The sequence below is a fragment of the Chlamydomonas reinhardtii genome, chromosome 6 (genome assembly GCF_000002595.2).
Source record: "Chlamydomonas reinhardtii strain CC-503 cw92 mt+ chromosome 6, whole genome shotgun sequence".
Classification (NCBI taxonomy): domain Eukaryota; kingdom Viridiplantae; phylum Chlorophyta; class Chlorophyceae; order Chlamydomonadales; family Chlamydomonadaceae; genus Chlamydomonas; species Chlamydomonas reinhardtii.
The window spans coordinates 2,091,199-2,107,795 of NC_057009.1; the positions used below are offsets into that span (position 1 = coordinate 2,091,199).

The 16,597-nt window shown below is 63.4% G+C and overlaps 3 protein-coding genes across 3 annotated transcripts; 1 reads left to right on the top strand and 2 right to left on the bottom strand.

The window, feature by feature from the left end:
- Position 1: 1 nt before the first annotated feature.
- CHLRE_06g265100v5 (uncharacterized protein) lies at positions 2-8,057 on the bottom strand. The gene is made up of 21 exons (XM_043062847.1): positions 7,910-8,057; positions 7,498-7,633; positions 7,080-7,140; positions 6,851-6,928; positions 6,545-6,667; positions 6,107-6,223; positions 5,788-5,863; positions 5,316-5,409; positions 4,908-5,000; positions 4,644-4,782; positions 4,330-4,423; positions 4,004-4,062; positions 3,701-3,755; positions 3,055-3,302; positions 2,657-2,774; positions 2,331-2,410; positions 2,088-2,103; positions 1,813-1,895; positions 1,320-1,595; positions 1,010-1,066; positions 2-695 (listed from the first exon to the last, which is right to left on the bottom strand). The coding sequence occupies exons 1-21, from the start codon at positions 7,992-7,994 to the stop codon at positions 558-560; spliced, it is 2,226 nt and encodes a 741-aa protein (XP_042923553.1). The 5' UTR covers positions 7,995-8,057; the 3' UTR covers positions 2-557.
- Positions 8,058-8,187: 130 nt separating this feature from the next.
- On the top strand, positions 8,188-14,925 carry CHLRE_06g265150v5 (uncharacterized protein). Its single transcript, XM_043062848.1, has 11 exons — positions 8,188-8,418; positions 8,544-8,611; positions 8,705-8,767; positions 8,994-9,458; positions 9,700-11,757; positions 12,036-12,138; positions 12,342-12,425; positions 12,822-13,062; positions 13,290-13,690; positions 13,836-13,908; positions 14,095-14,925. The coding sequence occupies exons 1-11, from the start codon at positions 8,344-8,346 to the stop codon at positions 14,229-14,231; spliced, it is 3,768 nt and encodes a 1,255-aa protein (XP_042923554.1). The 5' UTR covers positions 8,188-8,343; the 3' UTR covers positions 14,232-14,925.
- Positions 14,926-15,411: 486 nt separating this feature from the next.
- Positions 15,412-16,577, bottom strand: CHLRE_06g265200v5 (uncharacterized protein). Its single transcript, XM_043062849.1, has one exon. It carries the CDS (start codon positions 16,537-16,539, stop codon positions 16,228-16,230), a length of 312 nt encoding a protein of 103 aa, XP_042923555.1. The 5' UTR covers positions 16,540-16,577; the 3' UTR covers positions 15,412-16,227.
- Positions 16,578-16,597: the final 20 nt, after the last annotated feature.

Below are 16,597 nucleotides of genomic sequence, written 5' to 3' on the forward strand. Positions count from 1 at the left end.
AAGTCATTAGGAAAGCGGAGAAAGCCAGGGGTCAGTTGCGTGGTCACTTCGCACATTGCTCAAGAGCCGTGGTAATTTCAGCACGTTTGCATTTGCACAGCAGAAAAATGGGCACATCCTGGCACAGCTAGCCTGAAACTGGACTGTCAGCTCGCTCTGCCTCAATGACACCGCCACGGTCTCCACCTGTCTCTACTGACGGCGCGCCAACCGCACAGCCATCGCCACGGCAGCACTATTGCACTAACTCGCACATAGCACAGCAGCCGCGAGTTCCCTGGGGTGGCCCCGGCATCCTGCTGATTCTGGGGCTGCTGCCCGGACGCATGCTGCGACCCACTCCACCAGACTCAGAATAGCAAAACTCTTTGCCTTGCAACAGCTGCCACATGGCCACCTGATGAGTTGCACACCGTACGCTGTCTACTACCGTACAGTACACAAACACAGCTGTGAACTGCACACCCTTCACCAGGCCCCCAGCTTGTCCTGTCCTGCATCCTCGTGTCTCTGGCCCGCTTCCCCCTCCAACCCCCGCTCCCCAGCGCTGCTGCCGCTCAGATATCCCCGGCAACCTCCGCCAGCTCCAGCCACCGCTCGCTCTTGGTGTCTATGGTCTCCTGCACTGCCGCCATCTCCACACTCGCCTTCTCCAGCGCCTCCAGGTCGTCGCCGCTCTGGGCCAGCGCCATCACCTGCGGAGGAGGGTGGGCAAGATGGGTTGCGGAGTTGAGCAGAGGAAGTGAGGGGATGGATGAGTAGGAGTAGGCAGTCCAGGAGGAGGAGCTGGGCTGGTGGTGGTGGATAGATACTAGGTTGGTGGAGTTTGAGCCGGCATTGTGTGGCAGATTATGGAGTGCTGTAAAGCAGGTTCAGCTAAGGACAATGCGGGCTGCCCAAGACATTTCATGGGCTGCCCAGTCCCCAGCCCGGCCGCAGCACCCCAGCCACCATCCATGCTCAGTCCCTGTGAGTCGAGCGCTCCGGGTCAGGGTGGGTCATGTCGCACCTTGTCATTCAGCTTATCCCGCTTTGCGGAGAGGTCGTCAATCTCCTTTGTAAGTTTCTGCAGGGGTTAGCCATTCATGCGAACAGTTTGTATGAAAGATGGAACTGCTGACTGCCCGGGGGGGGGGCAGGCCGGCAGGAAGCGCGCACGATAAACAGCACCACAGCGTGAGGCGCTATGCTGCCCCAGGCGGTTAGATGCATCCCCGCGCTCGGCACATCTCTCACAGGAATGCAGTCATGCACCTAACGTTGCAGCAGCAGCGGCAAAAGGGTGGAGCCCACCCATAGCCCCGCGCGGCCCCACTCACCTTGTACTCCTCTTGCTCATAGTACCCTAGCTTGCGCGCCTTCTTGGGCGCAGCAGCCGCCGGCGCTGGCGCCGGCGCAGCCGCGGCCGCTGCTGGCTGCTGCTTGCCGCCCTTGCCACCCTTGCCCTTCTTGCCCGTGCCGTTCGCCGCCTCGTCGTCGCTGGCCGAGTCCACGCTGCCCATGCTGCTGACGCTGGCGGCTGACCCGGTTGTGCTGCATGCCCCACCGGCCGCCGCCTTCTCCGCCTCGTCCCGCTCATCCATGATCTCGAGGTACTGCGGTGTTCAACAAGGCAGCAGCCTGAGAATTGCAAGCATTACACGCTGTCTGTAAATGTCCCTGCTTGTCCCTGTTCCCCACGTCACCCGGGAGGCCCCCCGCCCCCTCTTGGTCACCAGCACACACAAACACGCAAAACACACACACACACACACACACACACACACACACACACACACACACACACACACACACACACACACACACACACACCTCGGAGTAGTTGCCGTCGAATAGGCGCACCAGCCCGTCGCCCTCCAGCACCAGCAGCCGCTCGGCCACGTTGTCCATGAAGGCTGTAGCAGCAAGCGCAGGAAGTGGAAGTGGAAGTGGCAGTAGCACGACGTCAGTCGTAGTTGCATAGGCGTGTGGCAGAAGGAGCAGCACCAGGAGAATCAGCGGCCATGGTGAAGATCAGCACACGTTAAGAACATGACGCCATAACCATCCACGAGAGTCCTGGGCGCAGGTTGCAGCCGCAAACTCACCGCGGTCGTGAGAAACCTTGGGTTGGCACCGAGTGGAGCAGACCAGCCGTGGTTGTAACGCAGCAGAACACCAGTGTCAGTCAGGTGAGCAGGGTGGGGTTTAGCCGTATGCCTGCGCTTCATCCCTATGATGCTGTATAGCCCTCGGTTTGCAGGCTCACCCCATCGCCCCATCACCCTCCTAGCTTCTTTCCATACCCGCCTCGCATTATCCGACCCCACGGCCCCCCCCGCCAAACTGACCGTGAGCAGCACGCCCCTGAACTGCTTGACCTGCTCCTCCAGCACCTCCACAGTGGACAGATCCAGGTCGTTGGTCGGCTCTGTACGCGGAAAGGGGTGGGTGGGCGGGTGAGGTCGGGTGGGCGGATCAGACCCGGGGCACACGCTCCTTCCGTCAAGCACACGCCCGGAGAGATGTTGCTGGACCCGCCACCTCCGCTCCCTCCCGGGCAACCCCATTCCCAGCCCCTCTGCCTGTGCTCCGCTCGTTTTCGTTTAGTTTGAGCTGGCATTTACAAACCCCCACCTCGATTCCCTTCCGGGCACCCCCCCTGCATCCGCCCCACCGTCCAGGATGAGCACGTTGGGTCGCTCCACCAGCACTGACGCCAGGTGCAGCCGCCGCCGCTCGCCGCCCGACAGCGAGGACACCTTCTGGAACTGGCGCGGCCGCAGGAAGCCAAGCTGCGCGGGGTGCGGTGGTGGGGAAGGCGGGCAGCAGGCGAGGGAAGGTGGGTGGGGAGAGGAGGTCCGGCAGGCCACGAGCACATTCAATACACACACACACGGTACGTCGGCGCTGGCTGCAACCCTGACCTCCTTTAACAGCACCCTTTACTTTGCGCCCCATCTCCCATCGTCTATCCACTTTAACATATCCAGACTGGACCGCATCAAACCTCTATTCTCCTCTCCGCCTCTCTCACCCCCCCCCCTCCCTCCCCCCACCTCCAAGCCACCCCACCTTCTCCAGCAGCACCTCAGGCGTGTCCATCACCTCCAGCACGCCGCCCGCCGCCGCGATCTTGGCTTTGCGGCTGTCGCTGATCTCCCGGATGTAGTCAATGATGCGCAGGTCCTCGCGAACAGCCGGCGGCGACTGCGTCAGGTAGCCCACCACGCTGGTCTCGCCCACCTCGCGCCGCCCGGCGCTGGGCTGCCGCAGCCCGGCGATCAGGTCAAGCAGCGTGGTCTTGCCGGCGCCGTTGCGGCCTTGGTTGGGGAGAGGATTCCAGGCATGACTAGTTAGTGTCGTTTTACGACCTCTACTCCATTCTCCCTCTGTGTCAGGGTCTGGAATGACTCGCTAGTATAAGGCTCTGTTGAGCCGGCGCTTTTGGGGTCATAGTTTCCATAGTTCACGACAATTAGAACAAGGCGATGTTCAGGCGGCGCCGCGTTGCGCACAAGGGAGGAGGGCGCAGAAGGAGCGAGGCTGTCCATATAAGGTAACGCACAAGGCTGGAGTGCAGAAGGGTGTGAAGGCAGGTTGCAGGTGCAGGGTGGATGGAAAGGAGGAGAGTTTTTGGGGTGGTAGTCCGCAGCTGGGCATGCAAGCTAAAGCGCGCTCCTGTCTACTGGTGTGCTTGAGCCTGAGCCCGCCGACTCACCTACAATGCCGAGTTTGGATCCAGGCACGAAGTCGTACGTGAAGTCCCGGATCACCTGGGAGGGGGAGGGGGATGGGAAGGGAAGGGACAGGGCGAGAAAGGGGTCATTGCGTGGTACTGCAAAGATTCGGAGCCGAGCGCGGGCACTGACGCGATGGCAATAGCAATGCCAATAGCAAGAACGAGCAGTCGCAGTAGAAATGGCAGTAGCAATGGTAATAGCAAGATAGCACGCAGCATGTGGGGCCGTGGGGCTGTGACACATCTGAGCAGCGCGTGAGGAGCAGCAGCACGCCGGCCCACCTGCCGCTCGCTGCCGGGGATGGTGTAGCACACCTTCTCGCAGCGGATGACCTTGTTGCCTGCGCACGTGCGTCCGTACCGTGGTCGGGCATCAAGATGACAGGGTATATGTGTGTGTGTGTGTGTTGTGTGTGTGTGCGCGCGTGCGTGTGTGCCCGCCTCTTCCCAGTGCCATCATTTCTGGTCCCAACAAAACCAGCTCCCCAGAGGGGACTATAAAATCCCTTGGAAGGCGGGGCCGTTGGCCTTACCCCTGAGACATAGCGGAAAGGCAACAAGAGGCACATGCAGCAAGCCACTGCCGGCCCCGCACTCGCTGTCCTCACCTTGCCGCGCCATGGCCCCGGGCGCCGTGCCGAAGTCCACCTTCAGGTCTGCGGTGGGCACGTCCTTGGCCCGGTCACTCAGCTCGTAGAATTTCTGCGGTGTGGGGCGGCGGGAAGGCGGTTGAGGGGGGGCCAGATCCACTACCGTAGACACAGCACGAGCGCGTAATGACACAGGTACGTGTACGTCAACCCACCCCCTGTTTCCTACCCCAACCCATTCTGACGACTTTGTCCACCGCTGCCTGCTGCCCCCCGTTTTCCCCACCAGCACCAGCTCCGACCCCGCCCCCCTTGAGCCCCCCACCGCCCACCTGCTGGCGCGCCATGCTCTTGGCCTGCCGCGCCTTGGGCTGCTTGGCCATCCACTCCGCCTCGCGCCGGAACAGCGTGCGCGCGTCGGCGGCGGCGTTGGCCTGCGCCTTGCGCCGGAACTCACGAGCCTCCTTGAACCTACGAGGTGGGATGTGCATGTGTGTTGAACGCACGTGAGCAACATACGTACAACAAGCTTGATATGGACAGTCTACAAGTGTAATTCACTCATTTTCTTGATTATGTTATCGCGTGTGCCTCACATGCCGTAGCTGTTGACGCCGCCGAAGTTGTGCACGTAGGCTTTGCCGCCGTCCAGCTCCAACAGCCGGTCGCACACACCCTCCATGAAGTACCTGTTGTGTTGGGGTGGGGGGTTACATTCATGATTAATTAAGACGTGCAGTACCGTTGTGTTGGGGTGGGGGGTGTGGGGTGGAACAGGCATGAGCTGAGCTTGCACGAGCTTTTCCACGGGAATGCGACAGTAGGGCAAGGCCGATGCGCTTGTCCGCGAGACAATCCCACAGCGAACCACGGCTGCGCATCGCTCGCCCACGCCCTTCTCCTATCTCCACCAGCGCCCTCCCCTTCCGTGCTCCCACCTGCCTGCCCCCTTCCCTCCAACACCTTCCACACACCCGCACGCACGCCCGCTCCTCCCTCCTCACCGGTCGTGTGTGACCAGCACCACCGCCAGGTCCTCCCCGCGCAGCTCGCGCTCCATCCATCGGATCATGGACACATCCATGTGGTTGGTGGGCTCTGTGTTTGTGTTGGGGGTTGGGACAGCAGAAGAATTGTGCGCGCATGTTAAGATATCAGCAGGGGCAGGGATTGCGTGTGTTTGCACTTGCAGGAGCGGGATGAGAAGGAGCGGCGCGAGCGCAATGACGGGTACTGAAGGCACGCAGTGTAGGGCTAGTGAGCGGCACACAGGAACCACGCAGAGCGCGGGAAGCACAGGCCTTCAAAGGCAGGCCCGCAGGCGTTTACATGCACGCCCTCGACAATCGACATTACGGTACTGCCCCAACCGACATTGCTGCCCCAAACCAATCCACCTGCCAGCCCCAGCAGTCCCCACTAGTTCCCAACAGTCTCCAGCAATTCCCCGCAGTCCCCCGCACCCCCGGTGCTCACCATCCAACACCAGCAGGTCGGGCTTGCCCAGCAGCGCCGCCGCCAGCGCCACACGCTTGCGCTGCCCTCCACTCAGCTGCGTGGTGTGTGGCGGGGCGAGGGGAGAAATAAAACACACACAACGTCAGCGCGATGTGGGAAATTGCCATGCGCATTGCAGCTCGCCTGCACGTGCGCCTGCCTCGTTCACCAGCCTCAAATTCCTTGACACTGCGTCTGATAACATACAACCCTGCCCCTCCCCAGCAATGATCTCTTCAACTCCATGATCCTCTTCTTTCCGCTCCTCTCCTTAACCCTGCGTGCTTTGCTTTCTCACATTGTCCACACATGCACTGAGGTCGGTGATGCCCACCGCCTCCAATACACGCTTGGCCTCCGCGTCGATTTCCCAGGCGTTGAAGGTGTTCATCTTCTCAATCGCCACCTCCAGCTCCTGCACACATCGGGTTTGGCGTGACGGCGAGCCTTCGCACAAGCAACAGTAGCATGCGTGTGCACCACTTTTGCATGCCACGTGCCACACGGTACATGGGCGTTGGCTTCATCTTGTGCGCGTTCCCCGCGCATGCCTCAATTGCCCAGGGCCCTCCAGAGCCCCCAACTGCTCCGGCCCGGGCCCCCCTGCCGCCTCGCCATGCGTCCGTCGGCACCTTGCCGCCCGCCTGGGCTCCCGCCTGGGCCCCCGCCTGGGCTCCCGCCTGGGCTCCCGCCTGGGCTCCCGCCCAGGCTCCCACCCACGTGCCCGCCTGCCCACCTTGGTGACTGCCCCATTGGCGGTGGCCAGCGCGTTCTGGTACTCCTGCACCGCCCGCGCCATGTCGGAGTCGCTCTGCAGCACAGCCTGCAGCACGCTCACGCCGGCCGGCAGCGGCGGCTCCTGCAGGCGGGGGGTTTGGGCAAGTTGGCGGAGTTGGCGGAGTTGAGGCAGCAGCGGCAGAGGCGCGGCGACGCGGTCGTGTGGTCGCGGAGCGCAACACAAGCGGCTACAAAGATGCAAGGTTGCGCAAACCCGCCTCTGTACCCCTCACGACCACAATTCTTACCGCCGCGCACTTCTTACCTGCGGCAGGAAGCCCACGCGCGCGCCCTTGTTGCGGCTGATGCTGCCGGCGTCAAAGTCGTCCAGGCCAGCCAGGACCTACACAGTGAGAGTGAGAATGGGCACAAGTGTTATGCAAGGGTTCGCATTGCGCGTTGGGCGTCAGGTGCTTCAGCGAGAGCCGAAACAGGATTCCCAGCACAGTGAATATACTCCATTTGCACTGTTGCTCGCCCTTACAGTACAGTACCTTGAGGAGTGTGGATTTGCCGCTCCCGTTTGGGCCCACCACTGCCAGCTTGTCACCCGCTCTGTGGTGAGAAAGCAGGGGGCACGGCAACGGTGACAGGCGGTCTGGACAGCCGTTGCGGCGCTGTTTTGCCATATCAGCATACACATGTCCCCGCATCAAGACTGCACCGCAATGTTGCAGCCGCCAGCAAGCGCTGAGGGCGATTAGGGTAGCGCCGCCACTAGCGAGCGTCCCTCCCCATCATCGCTGCTGCTGTCTGCTGCTGCCTCATCGCCAGCTGCCTATTGCTGGCCCTTCATATCTTAGACAGAAGCCTCATGCTGCCTCTAGGTCCTTTCCCACGCCCGCTCGCCAGCTCCCCCACTCCCCATGTTGCCCCCTCACTCCTCTTTCCCCAAGCAGTAACCCTGCTCACACTACGCTGAAAGTGAGCCCCTGGAACAATTGTTTTTCGCCGTCGTGGCTCTTGCCCAGTGTGTCTGCAATGAGCAGCACCTCGCCACGCTTGGTGGCCACGGCAGTCGCTATGTGCAGCGGCTGCGGGGTGCGGCCTGCGTGTGCGTTGTGTAGGGGAGGGTTGAGGGCTCGGGAGGAATGATGGATGCGGTGCGTGTATGACAGCAGAGCGTGTGCGAAGCACGTGTGTCTTCATGCAATGCAGCTGAGGAACATTCAAATGCATGCGCCAGCTTCGGGACTCACGCGCAAGGGGGAATACGTGGGTGGGGCCTCGTATTCACGCGGGAGCGCGGCGAACCCCACCCACAACCACAACCCGCCCCGCACGGCCCCGCGGTGGCCGCCCTCCCCCCCTGTGACACGCCCACCTGAATTCGCCGGCTTCGGCGCTCCTGAAAACGGTTTGGGCTGTCCATGTCTCCGCAGCGCGGACGAGAAAGCCTGGCGCTGCATTTCTCTAGCCTCGTGGTTTAGGACGCACTATGTCCAGTGCTCTAATCAAATGAAGTATAACACGACATAGTTACAGTATTTGCGCCTCCAATTGCGTATACAGTCAATGTCCATGGGCCATCGCCTTTGCAATCCCTCTGGACGGGTCTCTCTGGTCTATACAGCGTTCATACAGCGCGCTTGCAACTCATCTGGCTAACAAATTACTTATTGCTGTTAAACAGTGCGACGTGCCGTGGTCGGTCGCTGCATATTGAGGCTCGTTGACACCCCAGGCGCTCGCTGAAACATATGAGTTTGCAAATCTTGATTGTAATTGCATACACGGACGAGTAGAATGCTGTAGAGGATGTCCGGGAGACTCGGGGTCTCTATGCTCCACAGTTCGCCGTATGACGACTACAAGGGCACGAGCTATACGCTGGTAGGTATTTCGTTGTAGCCCCTGCGGCTGGCGCTGGTAGCGACCTGGTCGTTGCATGCAAACATTGAACACCACCCGAGCAAGCCATATAGCATCCAACTCGGATGCCTGCTGTCGCTGTGCAGCGTCCACCGTCCGCTGGACGACGTCCACCCTCGGCGCGGGCGCTGCTTCCTGAATTTCCTCAGAAGAGGTGCGGGGACTCGAAGCGCAGTGCACTTCAAGCTAGAAACAGCGGATTGCCACGCTTACATACACTACCTGTCTCGTTTTGGTGCGACTGCAGGGATGACGGGGGCTACAGGCCAGGCGCGTTCGCTGCCACGCTAGGCTACACCTCATCCTATGGGTAAGACTTGCCGGACCGCCCCGGTCGCGTCACGCACAGGGGAAGAACCAAGTGCTGGGCTGGAGAGCGCATTCGGGAGGATGAGATGGGCCACATGGGGACACCGGGATTGTGTGGGAGCCCAGGTTACAGCCTCAGGAGGGTCCTTGACAGGACTGACTGACGCCGCACACGTGCCACGAACCCTCCCCGCCAACTCTCTCACTTTCCTCCCCTGCATGTCCAGGTCCAATGCCACCGCCGGCTTTCCCAGCAGCGGCTACGGCGCCGCCGGGTACGGCGCCGCCGGCTCCACAACCATACCAGCCTCAGCAGCACGGTCCACTTCGGTGCCGCGCCCTAGCAGCCGCACCTCAGGCGCCGTACCTGCAGCTGGCATGCACCTGTACACGCAGCCCGCAGCCGGCTACTCCACCACATCGGTCAGCGCCGCCGCGGCAGCTGCAGCGGCACACATGGGCATGCGGACGCACGGGGTCGGGGCGGGCGCGGGAGGCGCGGGCGGCGTGCGTTCGGCGGTAATGCCGGGCAGTATCCTGGACTCGTTGAGAACGCCGTCAGTGGTGCCATCAGCGGCGGCCGCGGCGGGGGGCTCGATCGCGTCGCTGGCGCTGGCACAGCGTGTAAACAGCAGCAGCGGTCTGGACTACGGGTCCCTGAAGGCGGGCGGCGCGTCGTCGTCGGCTGTCAGGTGAGGGGGGGGGCGCGCGGAGGCGGAGCCGCAGAGTTGTTCAGCGCGGGGTGGGGGAGAGCGGCAGGAGGGTTGCGATACGACGGGTGGAGGTTTGGGCACGAGGTTTGGGGTTGCAGTAGGGCTGCGGTGCCTGTACTCTTCAGAAGCCGCATAGGACGACTAACGCACCTGGCATGGCGGGTGGATCTGTCTCAGAGCACGATGGCGCGCGTAACGCACTGTGTGTCATCGCGCGCAGGCTGAAGCGGCAACCAGCAGGCACTGGCGATGGCGGCGCAGGGGCCACAGGGGCCACGGCGGCGCACGCCTCGCACTACCAACAGCAGTACACGCTGCACACGCAGCCACAGGCGCAGCCTCAGACGCAGCACCCATACACCTACATGCACACGCCGCCGGACGCGCTGCGTGCCATCTACGTGTCGGGTCCGGCGGCGGGGTCCGGAGGGACCAGTGGCGCTGGATCCCTGGCCCGGCGGCCCTCCATGGACCGCTCTGGCATCCCGCGTGCCGGCAGCTTCACTTCGGGCTCCGCGGCCGCGGCGGCGGCGGCAGCCGCCGCTTCAGCCGCGTCAGCGAACTCTATGGGGCTGGGTGCGTCCGCGCCGCCGCTGCCGTCGGGGGCGGGAGGTGGCGGCGGCGGCACGGTGTATGCGTCACAGTACGCGTCGCAGTACGGCAGTCAAGCCAGCACCGTGTTCATTCCCTCAAGCGCACAGTACCAGCAGCACTACCACATGTCCACAGCACCAGGCGCGTCCGGCGCCGGCGCCGCAGCAGCAACTTCTGCAGGCGTGTTCCATACCTCTGGGACTGCCTCGGCGGCCCAGCACCACCACCAGTCGGCGGCGCCGCCGCTGCCGCTTCCTGCGTCGCCCGTGGGCGCCGCGACGGCTGCCGCTGTCGCCGCCTATTCGTCTTACTCGCCGGCGGCGGCCACGTCGCACCATCCGCACCATGCAGCGGTTTCTGCCCGCGACCGGGATCGGGACGGTGGCGGTGGCGGCGGAGGGTTACACGGCAGTGCGCCGTCGTCTGGAATGCACTCGGGACCGCTGGTGTCAAGCACCTCGGGTGCGGCCGCGGCAGTGGGGCAAGGAGTGACCGCGGGGTCTATGGCTGCGGAGCTGCTCTCGAGCGGTCGGGTGCTGCAGCGAAACGGCAGTTCCGTCAGCTCGCGTGGCTCGGCCGCCGGCACGGCGCAGCAGCAGCAGCAGCAACAGCAGCTTGCGTCCAGCGGGGGCGCGAGCGGCCGGCTGCGGGCGCTGGGGACGGTGAATGCGGCCGCGACGGGTGGTATGGCGGCCGGCGTTAGCTCTGAGGAGGTGGCGGCAAATCGTTGGTCGGGGTCGGGGTCGGGGGCGGCGGGTGTGCCGGCCTCGGGCGTGCTCTCAGGGTCGCTCACCACCCCGCGCATGAACAGCCCTCGCATGACTGGGACGGCGGGCATCAGCACGTTGCTGTCCTCACCCAAGGGCTCGACGCCGCTGTTGCCTTCCTCGGCACGTGCGCCGTCGCCGTCGGCGGCGCGGGCCATGGCGTCCGGGGCGGGGCCGGCGCGGAATGGGGCCTCCGGTGGGGAGCAGCCGCATGCGCACTCCCGGCACGCACATGCCAGCGGAGGCCACGGCACAGGCGCAGTGCTGGACGGCGACGGCAACAGCTACAGCAGCACCGCCAGCGGCGCCAGCAGCAACAGCAGCAGCGGCAGCGGGGGCCCCGGGGGCGGCAGCGGCAGCGGCAGTAGCAAGTCCTCCAGCATGGCTGTAGCAGGCGGCACGGCGCACGCGTCCAGCGCCTCCACCAGCCGCACCACCAGCACCACCTCTCAACGCAGCCTGGCTGCGGAACCGGCGCACGTCCACGCACATGCGCATGCTGCCCCGCACCCTCACAGCGGCCACGCGCACAGCCGGCACGCGCCCGCCGCCCATCATGGCCGCTCCATCCACGCCAGTGCCAGCGACGCAGGCACCACCCCGGCCTCGCCCTCCTCTGCGGCCACCACCCCTACCGCAGCCGCCACCAGCGCCAGTGCCAGCATCTCCTCCTCCTCTTCATCCTCACATCAAAAACAGCAGCAGCAACAACAAGAGCAACCGCAGTCGTGTGCGCCGGTGTGCGGCCCGCTGCCGGACCTGCCCGTGATCGTGCCGGGGCGCGACACGCCGCCGGGCCGCGGTTGCGTGGGCCTGTCCAACCTGGGCAACACCTGCTTCATGAACTCCATCCTGCAGTCGCTCAATGCGGTGCCGGAGCTGGCGGCGGCGTTCTACCACCCGCCCGAGCGCATCTGGTACGCACTGTTTGTAGGCTTGGGCGGGGGCGGGGGCGTGGATGCCGTTGTACGGTTGTTGGGCTGCCAGGCAACCACGCCGTGGTGTGGCGCGTGCTGTAGCTGTAGTGCGTGTGACAAGCGCTCGGGCCCACGCGGCCATGCCCCTGCACTCCAGCCTCGCGCCGCCATCCCTTCTTCCCCTTCCCACCACTGCACACACGGCGCACCCGCTACCCTCCTTACTAGCATGCCCATGCGCCTCCCCGCACGTCCTCCCCATCCTCTGACTCCCCCAGGTCCTCCAAGGCGGTGGTGGCGCCCGCCTACAGCGGCCTAGTGCGGGACATGATCTCCGGCTCGCTGGGCAGCGTGGTCAACCCCTCGGGCTTCTTGAGGAAGGTGCGTGACTGCCTATCTGCCCCCGCCCCTGCACTGCCCGCGTCCCCACGGTGCCCACAGCCTGCAAGCTGCCTCGCACGCCGTGTGCAGCCGCACGTGTACGGCTCCTCGCTGACGTACCGCGCGTCGTGCCCCGTGTGCCGTACCCTGCCGGGCTGTACGTCACTGTACGTGTGTGCTGCCCCCGCCCCCTTCTGTCACAGGTGTCGAAGCAGGACTCGCGCTGGGGCGACGGTCGGCAGCAGGACAGTCAGGAGTTCCTCAACAGCCTGCTGGAGGCGTTGCAGGTACGACGTGTGTGTGTGTGTGTGTGTGTGTGTGTGTGTGTGTGGTGTGTAGAGTGGAGGGGAGGCAGGTGCAGCAGGCAGGGAGGAGCGGGCTGGGCAGCCTGGGCGCATGGGATACATGTGCAGAGGAGTGAGGGACTGGGGCCGTGTCGCCGGCAGGAGTTGCTGGTTTTGGCCATACCCAATGGCCCTCCTCCCGCTCACGCGCTGTACCCGCCGTACCTTGTGCTCCCCCTCTTCCCCTCACCTCTGCATCCCCCACACAACCCCACCTCACCACGCGCCTGCCGTACCACTGCACCCGGCTACACCTTCACTTATTTCTTGACCATGAATGTACCCCCCCCCCCCACACACACACACACATACACACTCCCACACCCTCCTCCCACGCAGTCCGAGTGCAACCGCATCACCTCCAAGCCCGTGTACAAGGAGCTCCAGGGCAAGGGCAGCGAGGAGGTGCAGGCGGCGGAGGCGTACGTCTACGCGCGCACCTGGAACGACTCCATCGTGGACGACACCTTTGGCGGCCTCACGCAGTCCACCCTGCAGTGCCTGGCCTGCAAGCGCACCAGCCACACCTTTGAGCCCTTCCTGGGCCTGGCGGTGCCCATCCCGCAGGCCGCCGGGGCAGGTGCGTGCGGGGCTGCGTGCGTGTGCGTGTGCGTGAGTGACTGGCCGCGCATGCGTGTGCGCGTGCGTGCGTGCGTGTGTGGGCATGCAAACGCGGGCTTGGGGCCAGAGCGCCGCTGGCAGCGGGCTGCGTAGGGACGTGGCTTCATTCTGCTTTCAGTTTTCCGCAGTACAACCTCACGTGCGTTAACATCACACCTCCGCCCGCTGGCGTGTCCACTCGCGCAGACGGCTGTGTGTCAGTGGCGGACTGCCTGAGCGCCTTCACCGAGTGCGAACAGCTGGAGGGTGAGGACAGCTACAAGTGCGAGGCGTGCAAGCGCTGCCAGCCGCACGCCAAGCGCATGCAGATCTTCCGCCCGCCGCGCGTGCTCGTGCTCACGCTCAAGCGCTTCGCGCAGCGTGGTGGCGGGCACGGCACGCCGGGCGGCTACGGCGGGTTTTTTTCGCGCCTCCGAGGCGGCGGCACAAGCAAGAACAACACAGCGGTGGCGCTGGGGCCGGAGCCGCTGGACCTGACGCCGTTCTGCAACCCGCTGGGTTTGCGGGGGCTGTGCGTAGCAAATGGCGGTGGCGGGCGCGGTGGCGGCAGCGGGCGCGGCGGCAGTCCTGTAGCGCCGCAATACCAGGTGCGTCTGGGCATGGGCTTGTGCGGATGTGCTTGCCTAGGTCGCCGTCGTTGGTTACCGGTACCGTTCGGCATGACTCCTAACTTGAACGCACACACGCCGAATGGACGTTTGTGCTCTGCTTGCCTGCCTGCCGACCCCGCAGTTGATTGCGGTGAGCCACCACAGCGGCAGTTTGGAGGGGGGCCACTACACCGCACAGGCCCGCAGCTGCCTTGGTGAGTTCGCATTCGCCATATATTTGATGTCGCAATTGTTCCAGCCTGGTAGCGCGCACACACAGTACCGTATGTACGTCTTGAGTCACCCCGTACTCGCGACCAGTACGCTGAATGCACATGTCTGACCTCCAAACCCTCGCTCGTGGTGTTGTTGCCCCGCCCCGCCTTCGTTGCCCACTACAGACGGGCAGTGGTACAACTTCAACGACAGCCATGTGCGGCAGGAGGCCGGGCGGCCCGGCGGCGCCAGCAGCAGCGCATACGTCCTGTTCTATAGGATGGCCACGTTACCGCCGCCCTCGCAGCATAGTAGCTTGTAGGTTGCCCCTATGCGTCGGTTTTATTGTCTTTGGGGGGGGATGTGCAACAGCGCCTGCGTAACGTGAGCTCGGTGGCGCAAGCCGGCGCCTGAGGACGAATGTGGGATACGTATTTCATCGGGGTGGATGGGTACCACTCGCGCGCGTGCGCCTGCTTGCGTGCTTTGGAACTGGGGACGTGTGATTGACCGCTTGGACTGTGACGCATGTGCGCGCTTTTACTTACGTGCTTGGTTACGGTGCATGTGTAGCTAACGTAGCAGAATGGAACCCAACGTTCTTGTGTCTTGTCTGTCAGGGAACGTTCCGCCTAGTCCAGCGACGGTGCTGTAATTCGAATGGTTTAGGCAGATTGCTGATGGCCTTGGACTTGCACGCGTTCCGACATAGTGTGGCAATCTTGGCAACGGTGCCAGCTGGTCCATATGATTACTGCTGTACGTAGTGCCCTGGGAGGCCCTGTCGGTGCGACGTCAACCCCACAGTGACTCATGTATGGTGTGTGTGGCCTTGTCATGAGCAAACACGCCCGTTCTCGCCGTGCGGGCATTGATGCACGTCGAACACACTGTGCAGTGACAAATCTATAGACCGGCATCAAAAGACTCCGGGCGGACTTTGAATTCATGTTGAACTGGATGGTCTATACCGTATTTACTATTGACGGTCATCCTTACTGTAATCTCAAGGGTAACCATGTGCTAGTCCGTTGCAGTGCCACTGCCCTGATATGCTCCACAGCGCCAGCAATCCAGTAGGCAGCACCGTCGACGGGGGTTAGAACGTTTCCGCCGCCCTGCGCGCGCTGCTCAGCCAAAGCGCGGCATGTGGTGCAGCTGCTGCCTCGCAGCCAGGCAGCCTCCCGCCGCTGAGTCTAAGTGCAGGCTAGCCAAGATGACGACGTCAACAGGGCGTGTGGGCCCCCGGTTGTATTGGGGTTGGACTGAGGCACAGGACGGGCCACAGCGCGGACGCTTATTCTTCGCTTGCAGCCAGAGCTTGCCAGTTAAATGTGTCACGCCGTTAGTGGACCCCGAGTTCAGCCCTATACCAGCATACCCGCCTGTTATGCTAGGAAGCAGCGGCGGGGCCGTTTACGTACCGTGTGTGGGCAGTGGGCGGAATCTTGGAATGACCGGAGGGCTGGCTGACACATCAGCGTTCAGCAGTCTGGGAATCAACGGCGCTTAACGTTACCCTGCGCGCACTTGTGGCGGGAGTCCAGTCGTCCAACCGCAACTGCATGCACAGGGGGGGTGCGACAAATGCAAGTCAGAATGTCCAAGCCGAGTCTGGACCTGTCCGCGCCAAATGCGGACCTCCCTTAAGACCGGTCGTGCCGTGCCTTAGACCCCTGCTGTATCCCCGATCCCAACCGGCACCCGTGCTCCATCCACGATCCCTTGCCGCATCTCTCTCGCCCGCTCCAGTGGCACCCCTTCACACGGCCGCAAGCCCACAACTGTGCCCCCTCACCCGTGCGACCCCACAAGATGCAGAGGGGCATGGGGTACCTATCCTACCAATCCTCTGGTCAGCCCAGAATACCAACTTGCTATCCAATGTGCCGCGACCTCCAATCCCAATCCGTGAGGTCCGGGTTCCAATCCTTGCCGTCCCTATCCCAATCCCTGAAAGCCTGGTTCCAATTCCTGGCCAGTCAAACCCAAGCCTTAAGTGGGGTCCAAGCTATTCTGGCCTTAACCCAATCCACAGAGGGGTGACCGGCGCCGGGACCAATCCTATACCCCATACCACCCCATCTGAAAGATGCTGGTAGATATAGGGCATGCCTAACCAGCGGCATGTAGGCTACAGAGCAGTAGTGAGGCCGAGACGCGTTGGGGAAAGCTAGGATGCGAATATGGTGGTGTTGAGAAACACCGAGTTTGGATGAAGAGGCAGGCAGCCCGGGGAAGGGGCAAGTCACGGTGGAACCGTGCCGTGAACTCCCACAGCTGCCGCCCGAGCTTGGCAGCAGCGGCGCAGAAGCCGCTTAGCCGCCGAAGCCGTACAGGGTGCGGCCCTGGCGCTTCAGGGCGTACACCACGTCCATGGCGGTCACGGTCTTGCGGCGAGCGTGCTCGGTGTAGGTGACCGAGTCGCGGATGACGTTCTCCAGGAAGGTCTTCAGCACCGTGCGGGTCTCCTCGTAGATCAGGCCGCTGATACGCTTCACACCGCCACGACGAGCCAGACGGCGGATAGCGGGCTTGGTAATGCCCTGGATGTTGTCGCGAAGCACCTTGCGGTGGCGCTTGGCACCGCCCTTGCCCAGGCCCTTGCCGCCCTTGCCACGTCCAGACATTTTCAAATGGTTAAAGTGGAAGAAGAAAGCTGCGAGATACCTATTATGAGGGTACATA